The 17,565-nt window shown below is 37.1% G+C and overlaps 3 protein-coding genes across 5 annotated transcripts; 1 reads left to right on the top strand and 2 right to left on the bottom strand.

Moving 5' to 3' along the window:
• The first annotated feature begins 10 nt into the window (after nt 1-10).
• Nucleotides 11-10,637, top strand: LOC119548194 (thrombospondin type-1 domain-containing protein 4). 3 transcript variants are annotated; one of them, XM_037855321.1, is made up of 12 exons: nt 11-130; nt 1,134-1,407; nt 4,038-4,071; nt 4,519-4,594; nt 5,709-6,217; nt 6,391-6,572; nt 6,710-6,867; nt 8,139-8,340; nt 8,401-8,582; nt 8,640-9,644; nt 9,945-10,095; nt 10,154-10,637. In XM_037855321.1, the coding sequence occupies exons 2-12, from the start codon at nt 1,323-1,325 to the stop codon at nt 10,285-10,287; spliced, it is 2,718 nt and encodes a 905-aa protein (XP_037711249.1). In that variant the 5' UTR covers nt 11-130; nt 1,134-1,322; the 3' UTR covers nt 10,288-10,637. The 3 variants fall into 3 exon arrangements, with proteins under 3 accessions (XP_037711249.1, XP_037711252.1, XP_037711251.1); XM_037855324.1 differs by lacking the exons at nt 11-130; nt 1,134-1,407; nt 4,038-4,071; ... (2 more) ...; nt 6,391-6,572; nt 6,710-6,867 and adding exons at nt 7,130-7,153; nt 7,931-8,047; XM_037855323.1 differs by lacking the exons at nt 11-130; nt 1,134-1,407; nt 4,038-4,071; ... (2 more) ...; nt 6,391-6,572; nt 6,710-6,867 and adding an exon at nt 7,563-8,047.
• Nucleotides 10,638-10,783: 146 nt separating this feature from the next.
• LOC119546157 lies at nt 10,784-12,942 on the bottom strand. Its single transcript, XM_037852267.1, has 10 exons — nt 12,809-12,942; nt 12,548-12,653; nt 12,389-12,480; nt 11,873-12,326; nt 11,690-11,808; nt 11,478-11,632; nt 11,363-11,425; nt 11,175-11,281; nt 11,001-11,115; nt 10,784-10,940 (listed from the first exon to the last, which is right to left on the bottom strand). The coding sequence occupies exons 1-10, from the start codon at nt 12,940-12,942 to the stop codon at nt 10,825-10,827; spliced, it is 1,461 nt and encodes a 486-aa protein (XP_037708195.1). The 3' UTR covers nt 10,784-10,824.
• A 530-nt stretch (nt 12,943-13,472) lies between these two features.
• Nucleotides 13,473-16,966, bottom strand: LOC119548097 (lysosomal alpha-mannosidase). The gene is made up of 6 exons (XM_037855186.1): nt 16,807-16,966; nt 16,283-16,653; nt 15,751-16,221; nt 15,070-15,680; nt 14,788-15,014; nt 13,473-14,720 (listed from the first exon to the last, which is right to left on the bottom strand). Exons 1-6 carry the CDS (start codon nt 16,888-16,890, stop codon nt 13,518-13,520), a joined length of 2,967 nt encoding a protein of 988 aa, XP_037711114.1. The 5' UTR covers nt 16,891-16,966; the 3' UTR covers nt 13,473-13,517.
• Nucleotides 16,967-17,565: the final 599 nt, after the last annotated feature.

The following is a 17,565-nucleotide window of genomic DNA, read 5'->3' as shown; positions in this document are numbered from 1 at the left end:
GGATCAACAAGTTCCCCCAATATTTTACCATGAATACGCCCTTGACATTATGACAATTTGTATGTCCGCCTACAATTTGGAAAATATATGGGACACTTGTGAAGGCAAAACAGTAGCGTCGCTGGTGAAGGTACGTAAGGTGACATTTTAAAAGATAGTTAAAAGCGAACTTTAGAAAACAAGGAATCAATTTTATATTATCCATATACTGAATGATTGCCAAAGTCTTTTTTGTTTGCACATATCTGCACATAAAACCGTACATAATTGTAAATGCACTATTTGGGTGATGTTATGAATTGACTTTACTCAGCAGGGAGAAATTAATGCTTCATTAATTAAAAATCACTCCTAAGCTTGAAATACGAGTACTTTCGCCTGCACAGTGCTATTAATTGAATTCCGTTAACTTAATTCTACAAAGAAGAAATTAAGATTAATTAAGATTTATTACGCAACGAAGCTTAGGGTTAATTGCATTTGTGTGGTCGGTGGAGTTTAAAAGGCTTGGCGTAAAATAAAGGCTTGATAATAGGGCAGCGCTCCTATACAAACTTGATAGGGCACATGAAATTACCAGAGACACTATTGTCCGAGATTTTGAACTTTCTACCTCATATCTTCAAAAAGAGTTGACCTAAGTGTATAAAACTGAGTCAATGTTTAATTATATATAAAACCAAAATGAAGATTTATTACTCCATATCAGCATAGCAACGATCGACCTAATTAATGGACGCCCAATCTTGAAAATACAAAATTAATGATGCACAAGCGCAGTTTAAATAAGTTTGCCAAGATGGCGATTGTCTTAGAAAAACTCTCTCAAAATTATTTACATTGTAATTTATAAGAGAGCAGACAAATATTTTAGTATTCTTTATTTGCGAATTTATTAGAAATTGTACTTTATGAAATATGAACTACCCTATTCTTTTCATTGGTCTTCATTAAAAAGGTAGTACTACATATATAATTTACAAAACTATTTAAAAGTAAAATAGATTTTATAGAAATCACTTTAAAGAATTTAAATTTGTCTTGCAATTAACTTTCTTAGGTAAGACAATACTAATTTATTATTTACCTACTCAATATTTATATCAAACTTCTTTCCTTTTTGCTATTTTCAGGACCCTAGATATTTTTCATCCAATGTGGGAAGCTTATATCCAAAACGAGCTGTGCTAAATTACAACCAAATTCGGCTCCATAAATTTCTTTGGATTACTTTCGCATTAAGCGTTTGCGTAAGGTTCGAATGTACATTTGTTCTGGCATTGATATTCTGCTGAAAGCTACATAAAGTTAAATGCATACATATGCAGAGACATCACCCACATTATTGTAACTCACCCGTGGTCACACGTACAGCTGCGGTCAGCATAATAGCATCAGGGATCCAAGGTGAAATGGGTTTTCCAATTTATTTCTTTATTATTATTATCTTTTCTTTCGGTCGATTTAAAACATCATCCATCTTTTGTTCAAGCATCAAAGATCTAGTCTTAATATGATAACTTAGATATTAAAACAAGTAGCTTTTTTATTTTTTTATATTATTTTATATTTCATGTTTGAGGGTATTTCAAGACATGATATTTTAATGGAAAAATGAGTTCAAAATGAATTATTTTATTACTATTTATAATTCTGTGCTTCTATTTCGACTCGAACTGTGCATATGCACTTATCTGTATGTACGCACGTATGGCTCCAGACTTTTGGGTGGCGCTGACAATCGACTCTATGCCCATGCGAGTGGTGGAGCCCCACTCCTCCAGGGAAATCGGGGAGCTCCGGGTGCTGTTGTTAGCACTATTCGATCGCTAGAGCTTCGCTGATGCTCGCGCGCTCTGCCTCCAACACTTTTGTTCCCAAAGCCGCTTTCCCGAAAATTCAGTTTGGATTTCAGTTCGGATTTGAGTACCACGCGATGAAGACGGCGGCTTCAATTAATCCAGAATTAAGAGTGCAGTGAAACGGGGTGTTTTAGTTTTTGCAAATAGTTAATCGAGAAAATGAAGGAAAGCCTTTAAATTAAGTAACCTTTGCTCTCTTAAAACATTGTTATCTCTGTGATTGTGTAAATTAAATTTGAGCTGAGATCCTGTAATGATTTAATGGTTACATTTTAAATTATAAAACTCACCTTGTATTCACAAACCGTCTTTAAAAAATAATTACAATTTTCTAGTGATCTTAACGGAACCTGATTCAGAAGGGTATTCCGATAAATTATAGTTTTAAAAGTCTTCAAAACAAAATTACAATTTTCTAGTGAGCTAAACGGAACCTGATTGAAGAAGGTATTCCGATAAGTGATAGTTTTAAAAGTAATCCATATCCTTTTGTTTTTCTGAAGGCTTTTTCGGTCAATCGACAATTGTTCGCTTTGTTAACTTTTGGCCTCTTCAAAGGCCCGAAGACATGTTCAATACGGTCTTAATTGCTTTTTCGGAAATGTGTGTAATCGATTCGGGCTTTCTTGAAATGCGTTTTGGGACAAACCAATTTACCTCACTCATATTGAACCGTTATCTTCTCGATGACAGTAATCACTCAAGTACTGAATGCATAATGAAAGAAAGCCCTCTGTCGATGGAGGTTTGAATTCCCATAACCCTACATTATTTTGCATGCCTAAAATGTAGGAACGTAATTGCAGTCATTAAGTTTTAGGATTGAGCGGATAATAACACAGTCAGCCAGAAAAGTAGTTGTCCAAATCCGAAAGCGAAATCAAATGTATCCACTGGTGACGGACACTAACATTTTTCACATAATGTGGTTCGGTTATCATCTTCGGCGAGCTATTTAAACAATCCCATCTGCTCGCATACAGATGTTTCAAAACTATTTCCCGTTTTGCTTTTGCTAATTGCGGAAGTTTCACATAATGTGTGCGAGTGAGAATGACGAAATACAAGAATGCGAGAATATGACATATGTATCAAAATATTTTGTTCAGACGTAATTTGGTTTCTATGGGCGGCCGATTGAAGATTTTCTAAACACTTCAGTTTAATGCAAGTTCTTCATAATATCCGCGCACTCTTTGAATTGAGTGTTTCTGAGTTCAGTGGCATGGTGAAGTGCTAATGCCATTGCAACACTGCCTTGGGGCTGTGCGTACATGGGCAAATGCAGTTTCACTGCATGATAGGCCCAATATGGGCCTATTGACACAGATAAGTATGAAAAGTACATTGTGACATTAAGAATTCGTATACCCGGTACTCGTACAGTTCTAGGGTATATCTTCACTTTCCGAATGTGTGTCACTGGCGGAAGAAGCACTTTCAACCTCATTGGCTTTACTCCTTATGGGGATGAAGTCTATACTTTGAATCTCCTGAAAACAGTTCTTAAAACTGGTAAATAGCTTTGGGATTCGATTATATGATCTCTAGCTTTTTGATCCTGACAAACTTTTCATTTTTATTTGACTTCCAGAGTTTTATGATGCTTTCAAGGAGTTTTTTAAACCGAAAACCTAGAATACAGGGTATTCTTAAGCTCTAGCTTGTAGCAAACTGATTTATATAATTATATAACATATTTTATGTGCGTATTTGTAGTATACGCAATAGATGTGTGCTCATACATAGCTCTAAAATGTTGAGTGGGTGTGGAGGCTTCTAATGAAATACGCCCTTCCCATTTTTGTTCACGGATTTTCGTAGTGTATGCTGCCGAAAGTACATCCATTCCAGTCGAATAGTCACGGTCGGTTTATTCGTAATCAATGAAAATAATGGAACTTGAGTTCCTCTGTGCGAGTTGCTAATACAAAGCATCGATATGCGTACAGGCGAACATTGAAGATCGCTTAAAACGATACTGAATTTATATAAAAAGTATCCAAATATACGTAGTTCATGGGTTTAAAGCTTTTTGGGATTAGAGAATATAGAATGTCTATGCTCACGGTTTAAGATTTTCTTTAAATGTTTTATGTTATCTCTAAAAAATAAATTTAAATTTTCAAAATTAATTAATCAATTGAAATATATTAATTTCATTTTCTCTTTCAGGCTTAAAAATGGCAAAGCTATTTTTAATATTCAGGTAAGAAAATAATATCTGAAAACCCTATTTTGATCAATTTTTTCCAAACTTGAACGAAATGGATTTCTATTCGATAGAAACGAATTTGATAGCCAAAATGAAGGCGGGGTGAACATCTTCCTCAGCTGCATTTAATCAAGATTTGTTTACCCTCGCCGCCGAACAGTGGCTCGTTTTCACAGAATACTTTATGAAAAGTGTAGCTATCAAACACATCTTGATGCTTCAAAGAACTTTTTTTGAAAGCAACAAAAAATATATCTTCACATACTGCCAATGCATTTTTTGCCTTTGAAATTGTCTTGATTCATCAGTGTCCAATCGGAAGTAGAAAAGTGATTCACTCATTTGATAAGCAAATCAATTTCCTTTGAAATTTTGTTTAACACTTTAAAAACGGAGCTTTCCGACTTACCATTGCACAAATCTAATACTTCATAATTTCAGTATTCTTACGATTCTCGCATCTATACCCGAAACCAGTTTCGTAATAGCGGAATTAACAACAAAAGAGCGAATAAAGGTAGGTTTCCAATAGACATTTTAAGATTAAGTACTTGGAAAATGTTTTTTTTACAATTTTATTATTATTTAATTACTTATTAAGAATACTTAATTATCTATTATGGACAGCCTATTAATAAAATAAGTAATCGCTGCCGGGGAAAATTGTATAAATTTTTTGTGGCGCTTTGTTGGTGTTGATAAGCTAAGAGCTCAAAAACTACACTAAATGACGCACTCTTTTTATTAGCAAGCTAATCTTTTAAGTCGTTAATTCTTTTTTAATGCCATCATAATTCTTCATGTAATTACTATATATGTCGAGAACATCATTCTGTTCGTTTTTGTGAAATATTTATTTTTATCTTTTGCTGGAGTTTATGTTGCCTGAAGTATTGTTCTTAGTTTCTCTCAATTACACTTCAATATTGCCCTATTAGTGATTTTTATACCCATTACTGTGAAGGATTCTGGGAAAAGTTTTTTAAAGCCAGGAGAAAGCGTTTCTGATCGCCTAAAATTGTTGGCGTCCATAGTTTTAATGCTAGAATATAACTTTTAACTGAATTTATTAGTTTCGTCAATACCTATTGATTGACCCAAAAAATGTTTGCCACGCCCAATCTAAGAAATCGCTGCTTGCATATCCCTATCTCTTCGCACTAAAAAATAGGTAGAAGGAAGTGTTTTCGACCCTATAAAGTATAAATATTCTTGATCAGGATCACTAGCCGAGTTGATCTAGCCATGTCCGTCTGTACGTATGAAAGCTGAGATCACGGAAACTATAAGAGCTAGAATGTTGGCTATTAAGCACGCAGATTCTTGGGCTTCCTGCGCAGCACAAGTTTGTTTATGCGGGGTGTCACGCCCACGATTACGCCCACATTTTAAAGAATTTTGTAAAAAGGAGACATAAAACGAAACTTTGTTCTTATTATCAATACCCACCTACATGCCAAAAATTATACAAATCGTACCATTTGTTTAAAAGTTATAACCAAAAAATAAACAATAATTAGCAAATTTAGTCGAGATTGCACACCACAAGCAGCACACTTTAGTGAACACATATAGGTTATTAGTATTAGATTATTTGTATTATAAATATTACATTTCTTCTTTATGATTAGAAACATCAAGAATGGTTGAGAGAGCATCGAAAACCCAAGACGAAAAAAATTCATTCGAACAACTCATATTTTGAGCTCGCCAATTTGTGGCATACGAGAAAAGATTTATCGCTTAAGCAAAAGCCAAATAACAAAGAAGAATATTTAGAAAACGAGACCACTAGTAAAATATCTAACAAATCCGATGAAAAAGTATTAAAGCCCACGAGTATACTAGTAAATATCACGAATCAAAGTACATCGACATCCAAACTTGAACTGGAAACAACTACATCAGCAAGTTTGATTACTAGAGGTCCCGTCGAAAATGGTGAAGTTGCAACTACCATGCAAACCTTAAAAGTCGACGAGGTTTTCTCGTCTCCGAATCCACCAAAAGAAATAACTACAAAAAAGATGAAAAAGAAAGTGTATCCATATCCAAGATGGGATAAATGGAGTAACTGGAGCGCTTGTTCGCGAAGTTGCGGCGGAGGAGTAAAGTATCAAACTCGAAAATGCATTAACCGGTGAGTTAAAGTCCACTATTTTTATTTATGAGGATATGGTTCTTCGAATTTAGAGATTCAGTCATCTAGTCCTGAAACTTTTGTAATTTTTCAGTACTTTTGTGTACTCTTTGCCGATTGATATACACCTCCAATTAGCCCATGTAAGCAAGTTATTTTTGTATTATTTTCAGAAATCTATTAACGAATAATCAGCTTACGAGTAATGCATGTGTTGGATACTTCAAACGCTATGAGCTCTGCAATGATGTTCCATGCGACGCCCAATCCCCGGATTTTCGAGCTTCTCAATGTAGTGCTTACAACGATAAAGAGTTTCATGGTCATCGATATAGGTGGGAACCATACGTAAAGGGTATGCATAGCCGCGATCCATAATAAAATTAAAAGTATATCATATGACCTTCGTAAAAATTATAATGTGAACATAATTTCCTAATCCTTTTTTTGCGAAATGAGAATGTGAAAAACAGAAATGTATATTTTTATTAGATGATGCTGAATGTGAGCTCAACTGCATGCCTCTTGGAATTAATTCTTTTGCCACACTTAACGAGTCCGTAATTGATGGCACGCCTTGTCAACACCCCGCTGAGTACTATCGATCGCAACTTTGGAACCGAGCTGTTTGTGTTGATGGTGCTTGTAAGGCAAGTAGAATTTGAATAAATTATTATAATTACAGTGCGTTGGAATCCTTGAAGTCGAGCATCAAAAATATTAAACACATACATTACTTGTTTTTGTTTCAACCCATAATTTAAAAGTTAGGGTATACAGTTCCATCACCAGCAGCAAAGCAACGATCGGACATTAAAAGCACTAGCTTTGTGCTCTTTCCTTGATACTAAAGCTTTTTATATTACAAGAATCGCATTGAATGCTTAGTATTGGTTGTACATTGAATCATAAAGCACATCAAATTTTTAGTGTTCCGTAAAGAATTTATTACAATAAATTTAAAGATTTAATTAAATTTATTTTTATATTGTTGGACGTGTGACATTAATGTGTTTCATTTAAATAATCTTCTTTAATTTTTTACTTCTGAGTCGAAAGTTTTGTTTAAGGATGGCATTGAAATTTTAGTGTTACCCACAAAATTTACCAAACCGTGTCTAATGTGGAAAATATGAATAAATTTTACTTCTTATCATTCGGGATACCTGACTTTATTTAAAACTAAATTTAACTGGATAACTTACTTGATACGGCTTTTGACCTTGCTTCACATTTTGTATCTTTTATACCGTTTCTAAAACGTTCGGAACCCTTTGTAATTTTAAATTTTGAATTGGTTCTTGAGAATCGGAATAGGTCAGCAAATCAAATCAAAGTAGAAAAAATTTCGTGAAAGCAAAAACTGGAATGGGTCCAATGAGCTTAATTTCATTGAATTATTTTAGTAAACACATTGCCGCAGTTGTGCGTACAGAAAGTCCATCGAAAAAGCAATTGCTTATAGAACATATGCCCCTTAATAAGACCGACTGAATGTATTTTGTACTCGTTTATTTTTTGTTTATCTTGTACTCTCATGAAGTGGCCAATAAATTATGTTTTTGCAAATCCCACAATTTCCACTCGTATTACCCTGAACTTACTATATATAAGAAGTATTTTAAATGTTCTTGTGTAGAAGCGGAACATAGTTCTCGGAGAGTGGTTCGAATTAAAGACTATTACTTTTACTTATTTAAAACTTATATAAAGAAATAGGTATTCCGTTTGTGAGTCTATTTTAATGGGTCTATTTTAAACCAGATTTGATAATAATTGAATAATTATAAATTGCAAGAAATGAAAATGTTGATAGCACTGCTATTGCTGGTGAGTGAAAATGGTTGTTTGGATTAAGACTGCTAGAATATTAATTTATAAGGCGAGTTCTACTGATCAAGATAATTTTTTACATTTTTAGGCGGTACACGCCAGTGGCGAGATTGACGGATTATATGCACACAGTGGGTCCGTCAGTTGCGGAGGTTTACTGTGTCGACCTGTCACCGGGATCTTTACTCGGGATCCTCTTCCGGAACAAGCTTATATACATGTTGCTACCTTACCAGTGGGTGCCTCCAATATTTCGATAACGGAACTCAAGAACAGCATAAACTTGCTAGGTAACTCTTTTCTTGATATTGCATCATATTTTTGATAACCTTTTTCGTTTTGCATCCCAGTCCTGCGTACGTCTAAGGAGGTATCCATTTTCAATGGCGAAAATTCTGTGTCGGAAAGTGGATCCTATGAAGCGGTTGGTGCCGTATTCGACTATCACCGAATCGATGGAACCCAGGATAGTAGTGGGGTGACAGAGTGGATCACAAGTATTGGGCCCATCAGGGACTCATTGCAACTTATGGTATAGGACTTTTGGAATATAACTTCTTTATTCTTCAAATTATATTTGGTACTTTAGGTTTTCACCAAGACTCCAAATAATACTGGCATAAAGTACGAGTACATGCTGCCGATAATATCCGAATCCGAGGAAAACGAGATGTCCTTGGAGAGTAGCGATGGCCTGTTGAGGTCCGGAATTGAGGACACCAGTTCATCCAGTAGCTCGAGGCCTGGACGAAAGCGTATCTTTAATTGGAAAGTAATTGGGTTCAGTGCCTGCACGAAATCCTGTGGAGGCGGCACACAGGCACCCATTATACGTTGCATTCGCAAGAATCCACTGCGGTATTACTCGCAACGCCGTTGCACGCATTCCGTGAAACCGGTCCTCAATGAGAACCTACTGCACTGCAACACGCAACCCTGTCCGGCGTATTGGAGATTCGAGGATTGGGGCGAGTGTCGTTGCTTGGCCAGCGGAGGCTTCCGGCGGAGAGAGGTTAGTTGCGTCCAGGAACTGGCCTCTGGGCTGGTCATCCACGTCGATAAGGCCGCCTGCATGGAGGAACAACCGCCCACCCAGAAGCAGTGCGAATGTCCCAAGACCCGGCGTCGCAACTTGTCCCGCTATCGTCTGCAAGGTGGTTCGGAGTCCTCGAATAGCACTCAGGTCAAGAGGAGTAAAACCGAAGGGTCCGAGTTAAATGCCATCTGGTTGATGTCCGAGTGGAATCAGTATTGCTCGGCCACTTGTGGCTCGGGCGTTGAGTATCGTACAGTATTTTGTGATCGCTCCAAGGCCGGCGAGCAGCGATGTGATCCCAGAACCACTCCTGAAAGTCGTCGACCCTGCAAGAAGCCCAGTTGCGAGGTGGGCGACTGGTTCACAGGTCCTTGGTCCTCGTGCAACGGCGACTGCTTCGACTTGACGCGCAGCCGCGAGGTGCTGTGCATCCAAAACCAGCTGATCACAGAGCCCAAGGAGTGCACCCCAGAACTAAAGCCGCAGTCTGTCGAGAAGTGCTCCCACGAGGAGGTGGAGTATTGCGCTGCCCGTTGGCATTATTCGGATTGGTCGGAGGTAACTATATAGGGGGTATTAGGGGAAATCTCTACCATCTAAATTTCAGTAGATAGATAACCAATGGAAAATCGGTATATGTTTTCTCTGGGACTTTCGAGATAAGTGCAATTACTAAATTCTCTAAACTAAAAAAATACTTTGAACTCAAAACTTCTGTTCGTTTTCAAGGTTTTAAAGTTTCTAAGACCATAGTTCCAATTGAAATAATCTTTAAACTTATTATATGAGTTTCTATAAAATTTGAATCGTTATTATATTATATGTTTGAAACTGTATTGTAACTTTAATTTTTCACAGTGTACCAAACCATGTGGGGGTGGTACCCAGCGACGCAGTGTAAAATGTTTGGAATACGATATAAAGATGAACGCCTTACGGGAATCAACGCAATGTCGGTACACGACCAGAGAGCCCATATATCGTACCTGTAACGCGGAAAAGTGTGAAGGTGGGTTTTTATTTTCGCTGGCATCGTAAAAGTTGACAATAAATTATGTATTTTACAGAAGTGCAGACAAGTGAAGCTACTCCGACTTGCACTGATAAGTTCGCCAATTGTCAATGGGCTTCGCAAGCCAAGCTTTGTAGCTACGATTATTATCGCGAGAATTGCTGTGTTTCTTGTACTGGTGGCATTTAAAGTATTTAGTTTGTAAGAATCTTACTTAACTAATAAGCCGACTCCTTAACCGCCGTGCAGAATAGCTACCAAATTGCAATTAACCTTTACTCAGAATATATCATCTTGTTAGATTAAACAAGTAGTATTTCTGACACTAAAGCTCAAAAGAAAGCTTGCAGGGAAGCGCAAAATTATATTATCGGTCAAGTAAAATGTTTAACGCAATTAAATAACACATACTAAAATAAACTAGATTCTGACTATAACATAATAATTAGTAAAATTATACTTAATATTTAATTAAACAATAAGGAACGAAAAACAATGTTTGTTTGTGTGCAAACACATAAATGTTAATAAACCTGATATTAAAAAAATTCATTAGCTCTTTTGGTATAAGAATAAATAAAATATTTAATGCACATAAGCACGTTTTATTAGTAATGGTTTTTCAAGTATATCTTTTTAATGTATCAAGCTTCTTAAAATCGTTAGTAACTGAGGAAATATTTTTAAGATTGAGCATTTAGAATATTAGTTAATGTTTGCCTTGCTTTAAAGGGTGTAACCTAATATTTGCCAGATTAATCTTATTGTGAAGAAGTATAAAACTTCAACAAAGCCCAAAACACTAAATCCGAGAAAAAGTCCGGCTGTTCCACCGATTGAAACTAAAACAGATGTTACAATTACAAATAAATATATAAAACACAGTGGGTAAATGGCCTTACCCAAGAGATCGGTCATTGAAAATATAACTTGGCGCTTTAGACGAGTCTGTGGCCAAGTTTTGACTGTTAGCTGACTTCCAATACCTTGCAGTAAATGTTTGGCATTTGCCATTGGCTGAAAAATGTAGTAAGAATTAGTTTAAAACTTATTTTAGATATCATTTTGAGACTTACATCTATAGATTTGATTGTAACCACAGCATCTAGGCAGTTCTGTTCGCAATAACATCCAGAGTGCTTGTCTTCTTTAGCATTTTCCTCGTACAGCTTGAGAAAATATTCTATACAGGGTATATATTTAAAGTAAAGTAAGTCTTAGTTATCCTTTTTAAAATTTTAGTTTTTTATTTACTTTTACTCACTTGCGTGGCGAGGAAAGCACGATCTTAAAGTTTTATAATCGCACACCTTTTTGGGATTTTCGACTAAAACAAAGTTATAAGTTTTCTTATGATAATATGATATTATTTAACTTACTGCGATTTGGGTAAAAGTGGGGAATGCATTTACATATTCGATATGCCAAGTTAATACGGCACTCTTGCTGACAAATATTTCTCGAATAGAACGGATAATGGGTCAGATTGGATTCGTGGGAAAACCGGCATTTTCTCATTGCAATTGTGGTTTCACTGCGGGATATTCAAACATTCCATATTTTTCGTAAGAGATTTATTTGAGATACTTGCTGTTCCAGGTTATCCTCAGCCACAATCTCTTCAGTGCTCAAATCGTACATTACACCGTCTTCAGCGTAATTGGAATTGGAGTCCACCTTACTCACTTCGAATGCAGAATGGGCGAAAGCCTTTGAAGGGTTAAATATTTAAGTTAATGAACTCCTCTCTATTAAAGTTATTAAATTAACTCACTATTATTGCCGGGCCCGAAAAGCCCCTTAATGTGAATTGCGTGTCCCTTTGAAAAAACGAACCAATTTGACATTGAATTAGGGAAAGTTCCTCCTCGTATTTGTTGGGCTCCGGGGTCTCTCCAAATATATAGTATCTGGAGCTGTACTGGTCGGTTAGCATGGAGTTTCCCAAATAGCACAATCCCCACTCAGTGAGAACCTGCCGCACATGAATGTAAGTCGAACCATCCACACACCGGATGCGCTCATTGATGTTTGGCTCGTAGGTTTTATCATAGGTGAGATTGTAAATTAACTCCATGTAGTTCTCCGGCTTCAGGCCTATGTCCTTAATCACTTGATCGATCTGATCGCTCTCGGGAATGTTTTGAAAATTAATATAAGTAGAGTTGGCCAGGTTTTCAAGGAAGTCCCAAAAAATATCCTTTTGTGTTCCCTTAATGCCGTTTTTCCTTAAAAAGATTCATAAATTGTGAGCGACAGCAGAAATAGGATTATTGATTATAGGGATTACCGACAATAATCAGCGAAAATGCTAATGTTGAGGCGATCCATTGGGCACACTGTTAGACTCGGTAATGTGGTATTCCAGAAGATATAATTTCGCTATGGATTCAATATATAAATGGTAAGCAATCAGGGTTTAATTATAGTTTTAAGTGTTTCACAGTACCTCCAAACCGATATGTGTGCTTTTCGTATAGTATCGATCAATAGATGATAAGCATACAACGATACAGAAATATATTGAGACAACCAGCAAGGTGAACCAAAGGAATCTAAAATTTAAACACAAGAGGTTCAGTTTTTTCGGAGTAAATAAGCTTAAATTAATCTTAAAAAAATAAATAAAATAAAAAAATGTACTTGTTTTTATGGCGACCGTTTCACACAGCTGACATGGTAATGGTCTTTATTACTTGTTATAACTTACTTTTCAAAGAACATAAGCATTGCTCTGGTGAGGTAGCGAAAGCCATGTATGCAACAATTGTTAAAATATAAAACCATAAAATGTATAACACTTCTTGGCCCCTTTCGATTTTTGAAGGTCTTGAACGACTCCATTTTGTTGTAAATTGCTATGAATTTTCCTTTAATTTATTATTTTCTCTTGTAAGGGGATAAATGAGACAAATTATTTGCAGGACGCTACATAGACGACTATATAGTGGCATTCAATACCAAAAATATTTATACCATTAAATTCGTTAGCGTGACTAAGCTCTGAATGGCTTTATGCGATGAAGTGCAGATAACTTCATTACTTATTTAAGATTATTTGATTTTGCACTTGGCGTGCTTTCATAAGCAAAAAACCGATATTTTGCATGGTTGTTTGAAGAGTAGGAAACAATTCCGGTTATTCTTTGAGTTTACATTATATAAAAGACTTCTGAGTAATTAATTTCCATTATAAGACCATAAATCGCGAAAAAAATAGTTTAAAGTGTAACGAAGAAGAAAAAGGACAAAACAATGAAGGGCTCCTAGTATCTTTTAATATTGAATACCTATTTCCCACTTACAACTAGCAAACCCCAAAGGTTTTATGGTCAAAAATTAATGAAATTAAAACCCGTTTAAAAATCTCTACGATGTTTTAGCTTTTAGGCCATTTGAACTTGCAAATAGCTACATTTTTATTTTTGTTGGATTATGAATGTACGAATTTGCATTGGGATCAGAGTAACAACGAATTCGTAGGCGCTCATTGTAGAGTCAGATGACATGGGATTATGAGGAGCGTAGTAATATTCAACGGAGGAAGGAATTCCACCGGAGCCATCTTGACTGAATTTGAACCTCTTCATATCGCTCAGCTGCATATTTCCGTCCAAAGTGGTTTCCCAAATCCGATCTCCGTTCAGGGACTCAAAAAGGGGGTGAATGTTAAAGCTAACCACGTTTCCTTCCGTGTTCAAGTTCTCCACTCTTATCAATATTTGGTCCTTGGAATATTGTTCAAAAGAGAGCAGTTCGACAGATTTAGGAAAGGCTGTGAAATCGGGAATCATGTGCTTGTTTACAGAGGGCACACTATTGGATTTGCTGAAAAACCTCCAAAAGTGTTGGTCCAACTCGTGCTGTAGCTGTCGCTCTGCGTGATTTGGTTTCTCCGAGGCAGCATCGAGAATTAAATATATTTTTCCTCTTGCGATCAAACCAGTTCCATACTGAGTCTCATTAAGGGCTTCACCAACTCCGAATGCGTCGTCACTTAAGAGGCGACGATGCAGCATCAGCTCCAATTCCCCGTCTTTCAAGCTGGCTCCTCCCTGAGCTCGATCGTTTAGCAGGGTGATTCGCTTTACGTCGTCTTGCAGGGAAATTTGCCCGGTTACTGGGTAATAGTTTCCGCTAATACCTTCCGACATATTTGGATCGAAGTTTTCCCGCTGGTTTCTCTTACGTTCTAGCATTTCACGGCCATTTGAGTCGGTATAGAATTTGCCCTTCGAGGCTATATTGCTCGAGAAGCGAGTGATTATCTCTTTTCCAACTTCGTCATCCGCCGGAATTGGTCCTACCAACCATTCGAACTCCACATGATTTACCTCATCGTATATGCGGATAACCTGGGATATCCATTCGTTTACATGTTGATGGACCTCTTTAACTATCGAGCCGTTATAGAAAGTAAGCTCCACTTTGTTATTGTTCAGTACTTCAATATCTCCGTCCGGTCGGAAAACGTATGCTCCGGAAGAGCGGTTTTTGGCTTCATCATTATTGCCTCGGAATCCTTTGTATACTCCAAAGCTTTGTTGAATAGTTTCCGCTATGCCGTTCATTTCAATGGTTTTCAAGCCACCCGTAGTGGTATCAAAAGTCAGTTTGACGAGCTGAAATTTAAAAGAAAAGCTTATAAATATAAAATATTAAAAGACTTTTCCATAATGATTTTCTCACCGAATTCTCCACTATTAGTTCATCGGCCCCGTCCTGGGCTTTTTCCTCAGGGAAATCCCTATGGTGTTCTTCAATATTTTTCGGGGTTGGCAGTACGCGAATTAAAAAGTTGGCAATCTTCTCAACACTGGCTTTAAAGACCAACTCGTGTTGCGTGCCATTCGATCGATGTTCCAGAGCTAAAACTTCCCAGGGAATGGGTATAACTTGCGAGGGTATTTCACGACCTATTAGGATTTTAAAAAATATACTTTGTTGTTAATATTTATTGATGTATTTTACCTTTTTCATCGGTAACTATGTAGTTTTCATTCTTCACCGGAACTCGCACATATTGCGTTGATGAATGAGCCAGTGGATTTACTAGGGTCACAACCACATTGTTGGCAGTATTCTGGGTGAAAGCACATGCACTTATATTCAGTTCCAGGCAACTTTCGAACTCCCCAGAAGTTAAATTGGTTAGGGATCGAAGGGCATCGCGAGCATTATTCTCGGCACCAACGATCGCCTTAAACAACATACGGTCGTAATCGCGGGCTACAGCCTGTTTTTCGGTACCTGTCACAGCATCATGGTGCTGCATGATTCCCATAGCCTGGCTAAGACTTTCAAGATTTTCCAGGTGCTGAGTATCGGTTAAATTGGCCAAAACACTCAGTTGCTTTACTGTCTGAAAGAAGTGATTTCCATCCCGATGAAAGCGCTTCTGGGTTGGACGGGAGGTGAAATATCCTGTCCAATAAGAGTGAGAGTCACTGGAGTACGGGAAAAAATCTTCGGTTTTGTTCGGCCAAGTTTGGTGCAACTGATGCAGTTCGTAGAGATAGCAGGAGGGCGTTGAGTAGAAAACGTTGACCTGTGATCCCGCTAATTGGCGATCGTTGACGTACCTGATTAAAATTAGAATCACCACAGATTAGGAACAAAATACGTAATACCCTAATATAGCTTATCACCTACTTAATCAGTTTGTCCATGTTTTTAAAATTAACTCCCGCGTCTTCATACTGGAAATCGTCTCCCATGGGTACCATTATGTGAGTGGATCGATAGAACTCTGCCATTTTCTTAACATAGTCGATAAAGTCACTCACTCTTTGGTCAACATTATTGTCATAGCTCTCGCCATCGATAATTGGAGCATCCTGGCAATTGATATCAAAGCAAAAGCCGGGAGGAGCGGAATAGTGATTGTAAAGCATTCCAGTAAATATGTTAGAATTCTTCAGGTATTCGCTCGATTGCCAAATCATTTCCATTTCTTGGTACAGCAGACGTTTCAATTTATCCAAGTAATCCATGCGAGCGAAAAATTGGCCATTGTATCCCATTTGTGCAAATATAGACGCCATTTCCCGGGAGTGGCCAAAAGGATCGATCTGCCAACCGACTGTCGGACGTCCACAGTCACCGAAGATGTCTTTTAAGTATCTGTAATACAATTAAATGAAGAATACACTTTTGTTTTAACTAGGTTCTTAAGAGTACTCACTTCAGGCCCAATTTAAATTGATCTATTACACTTTGGTAGTGAGCTGTGGCTTCATCGTTCATACTCCAAGCTCCTCCTGCGAACTCCAATCGTCCATCTGCTACCAATTTTTGCACCACTCGTTGAACAGTTTCGGTTTGTTCGGAGTACCATTTCGAAAAGAAGAAGGTTTCCACCTGAATAAAACGCCGTTTCGAGTCTTTCAGAAGCTCCTCGACCACTGTATCCAAAATATACTGCACTCCTGCGTGCTGAATGCTATTCTGACTTCCGTAGTAATACTGATCAACCGTCTTCAGCCAACCGACATCGTCGTGCGAATGGGGGACCAAATGAACATTGATCATGTTTAATTTCGTGTTGGGGCATGCCTACAATCCAAATATATATTTAAGAATGCACTTGATATTTAAAGTTTGAGAATAATTTGTTTAAATTCAACCAAATTAAAGATCACAGGAAGAAAATGCACTGAACGTCCAGTCGATAATGTATTTCTAAATAACTAATTCCGGGGTCGTTACCTTAAACCCACAGGTTGTCTCAGATATCACTGGGTTCAGTAAAAAGAGGGTGATAAAAACAAGTACACCACTGAAATAATCCATTTCGGTGAACGCGAAGCTCCGCGGATGGGTCTTATCGCGGCGGTTGAGTCGAGTGAAATGAAACGAGAAATAAAGCAGCTCCTTAGACCCCAGCAATGTGCCACTTGAGGCGATAAACCTTGTACTGCGATCGCATAAACTTGAGTGTGATTATGAATTAAAATCCATTTAGGAGCGTTGGCGATAACTTTTACACCCTAAATAGAGGGAAATACACATAAATGCACATGGTATTCATCAATTGTATTTGCTTATAACAAGAAACCATCGATTTCTTTTAGAACACAATAATTATAATTGTATTGGAATGAACTTCAAGTTGGGGCTTATCAAAATAAGCTTACATATTCGTATTTGTTTATGTTTGAGTTCTAGTCAACGACTTTTGTGTTTTGCATTAAAATTCTTATCTCTGTTGCAATCATTTCAAGTAATTAATTATTCAGATTACGAAGGGTAATCGAATGGCTTTATGAATTTGAACTCAAATAAGTGGTATTTAAGCCCGCGGTCTTGTAAACAAAAAACTTTTCATTATTTTTATTACCAGCTCTTAAAGACCACATGCGAGTTTATCGGCAATGAATACTTTCACTGTTTTACTTATAGAAGTGATGCAGATGTGTTTTGTATTCCTTTAAGAATGCTTATATTACTAATCCAAACCTTCACTAA

This window comes from Drosophila subpulchrella, chromosome 2L (genome assembly GCF_014743375.2).
Source record: "Drosophila subpulchrella strain 33 F10 #4 breed RU33 chromosome 2L, RU_Dsub_v1.1 Primary Assembly, whole genome shotgun sequence".
In the NCBI taxonomy this organism is placed as follows: Eukaryota; Metazoa; Arthropoda; class Insecta; order Diptera; family Drosophilidae; genus Drosophila; species Drosophila subpulchrella.
This window is presented reverse-complemented; position numbering and strand designations above follow the sequence as displayed.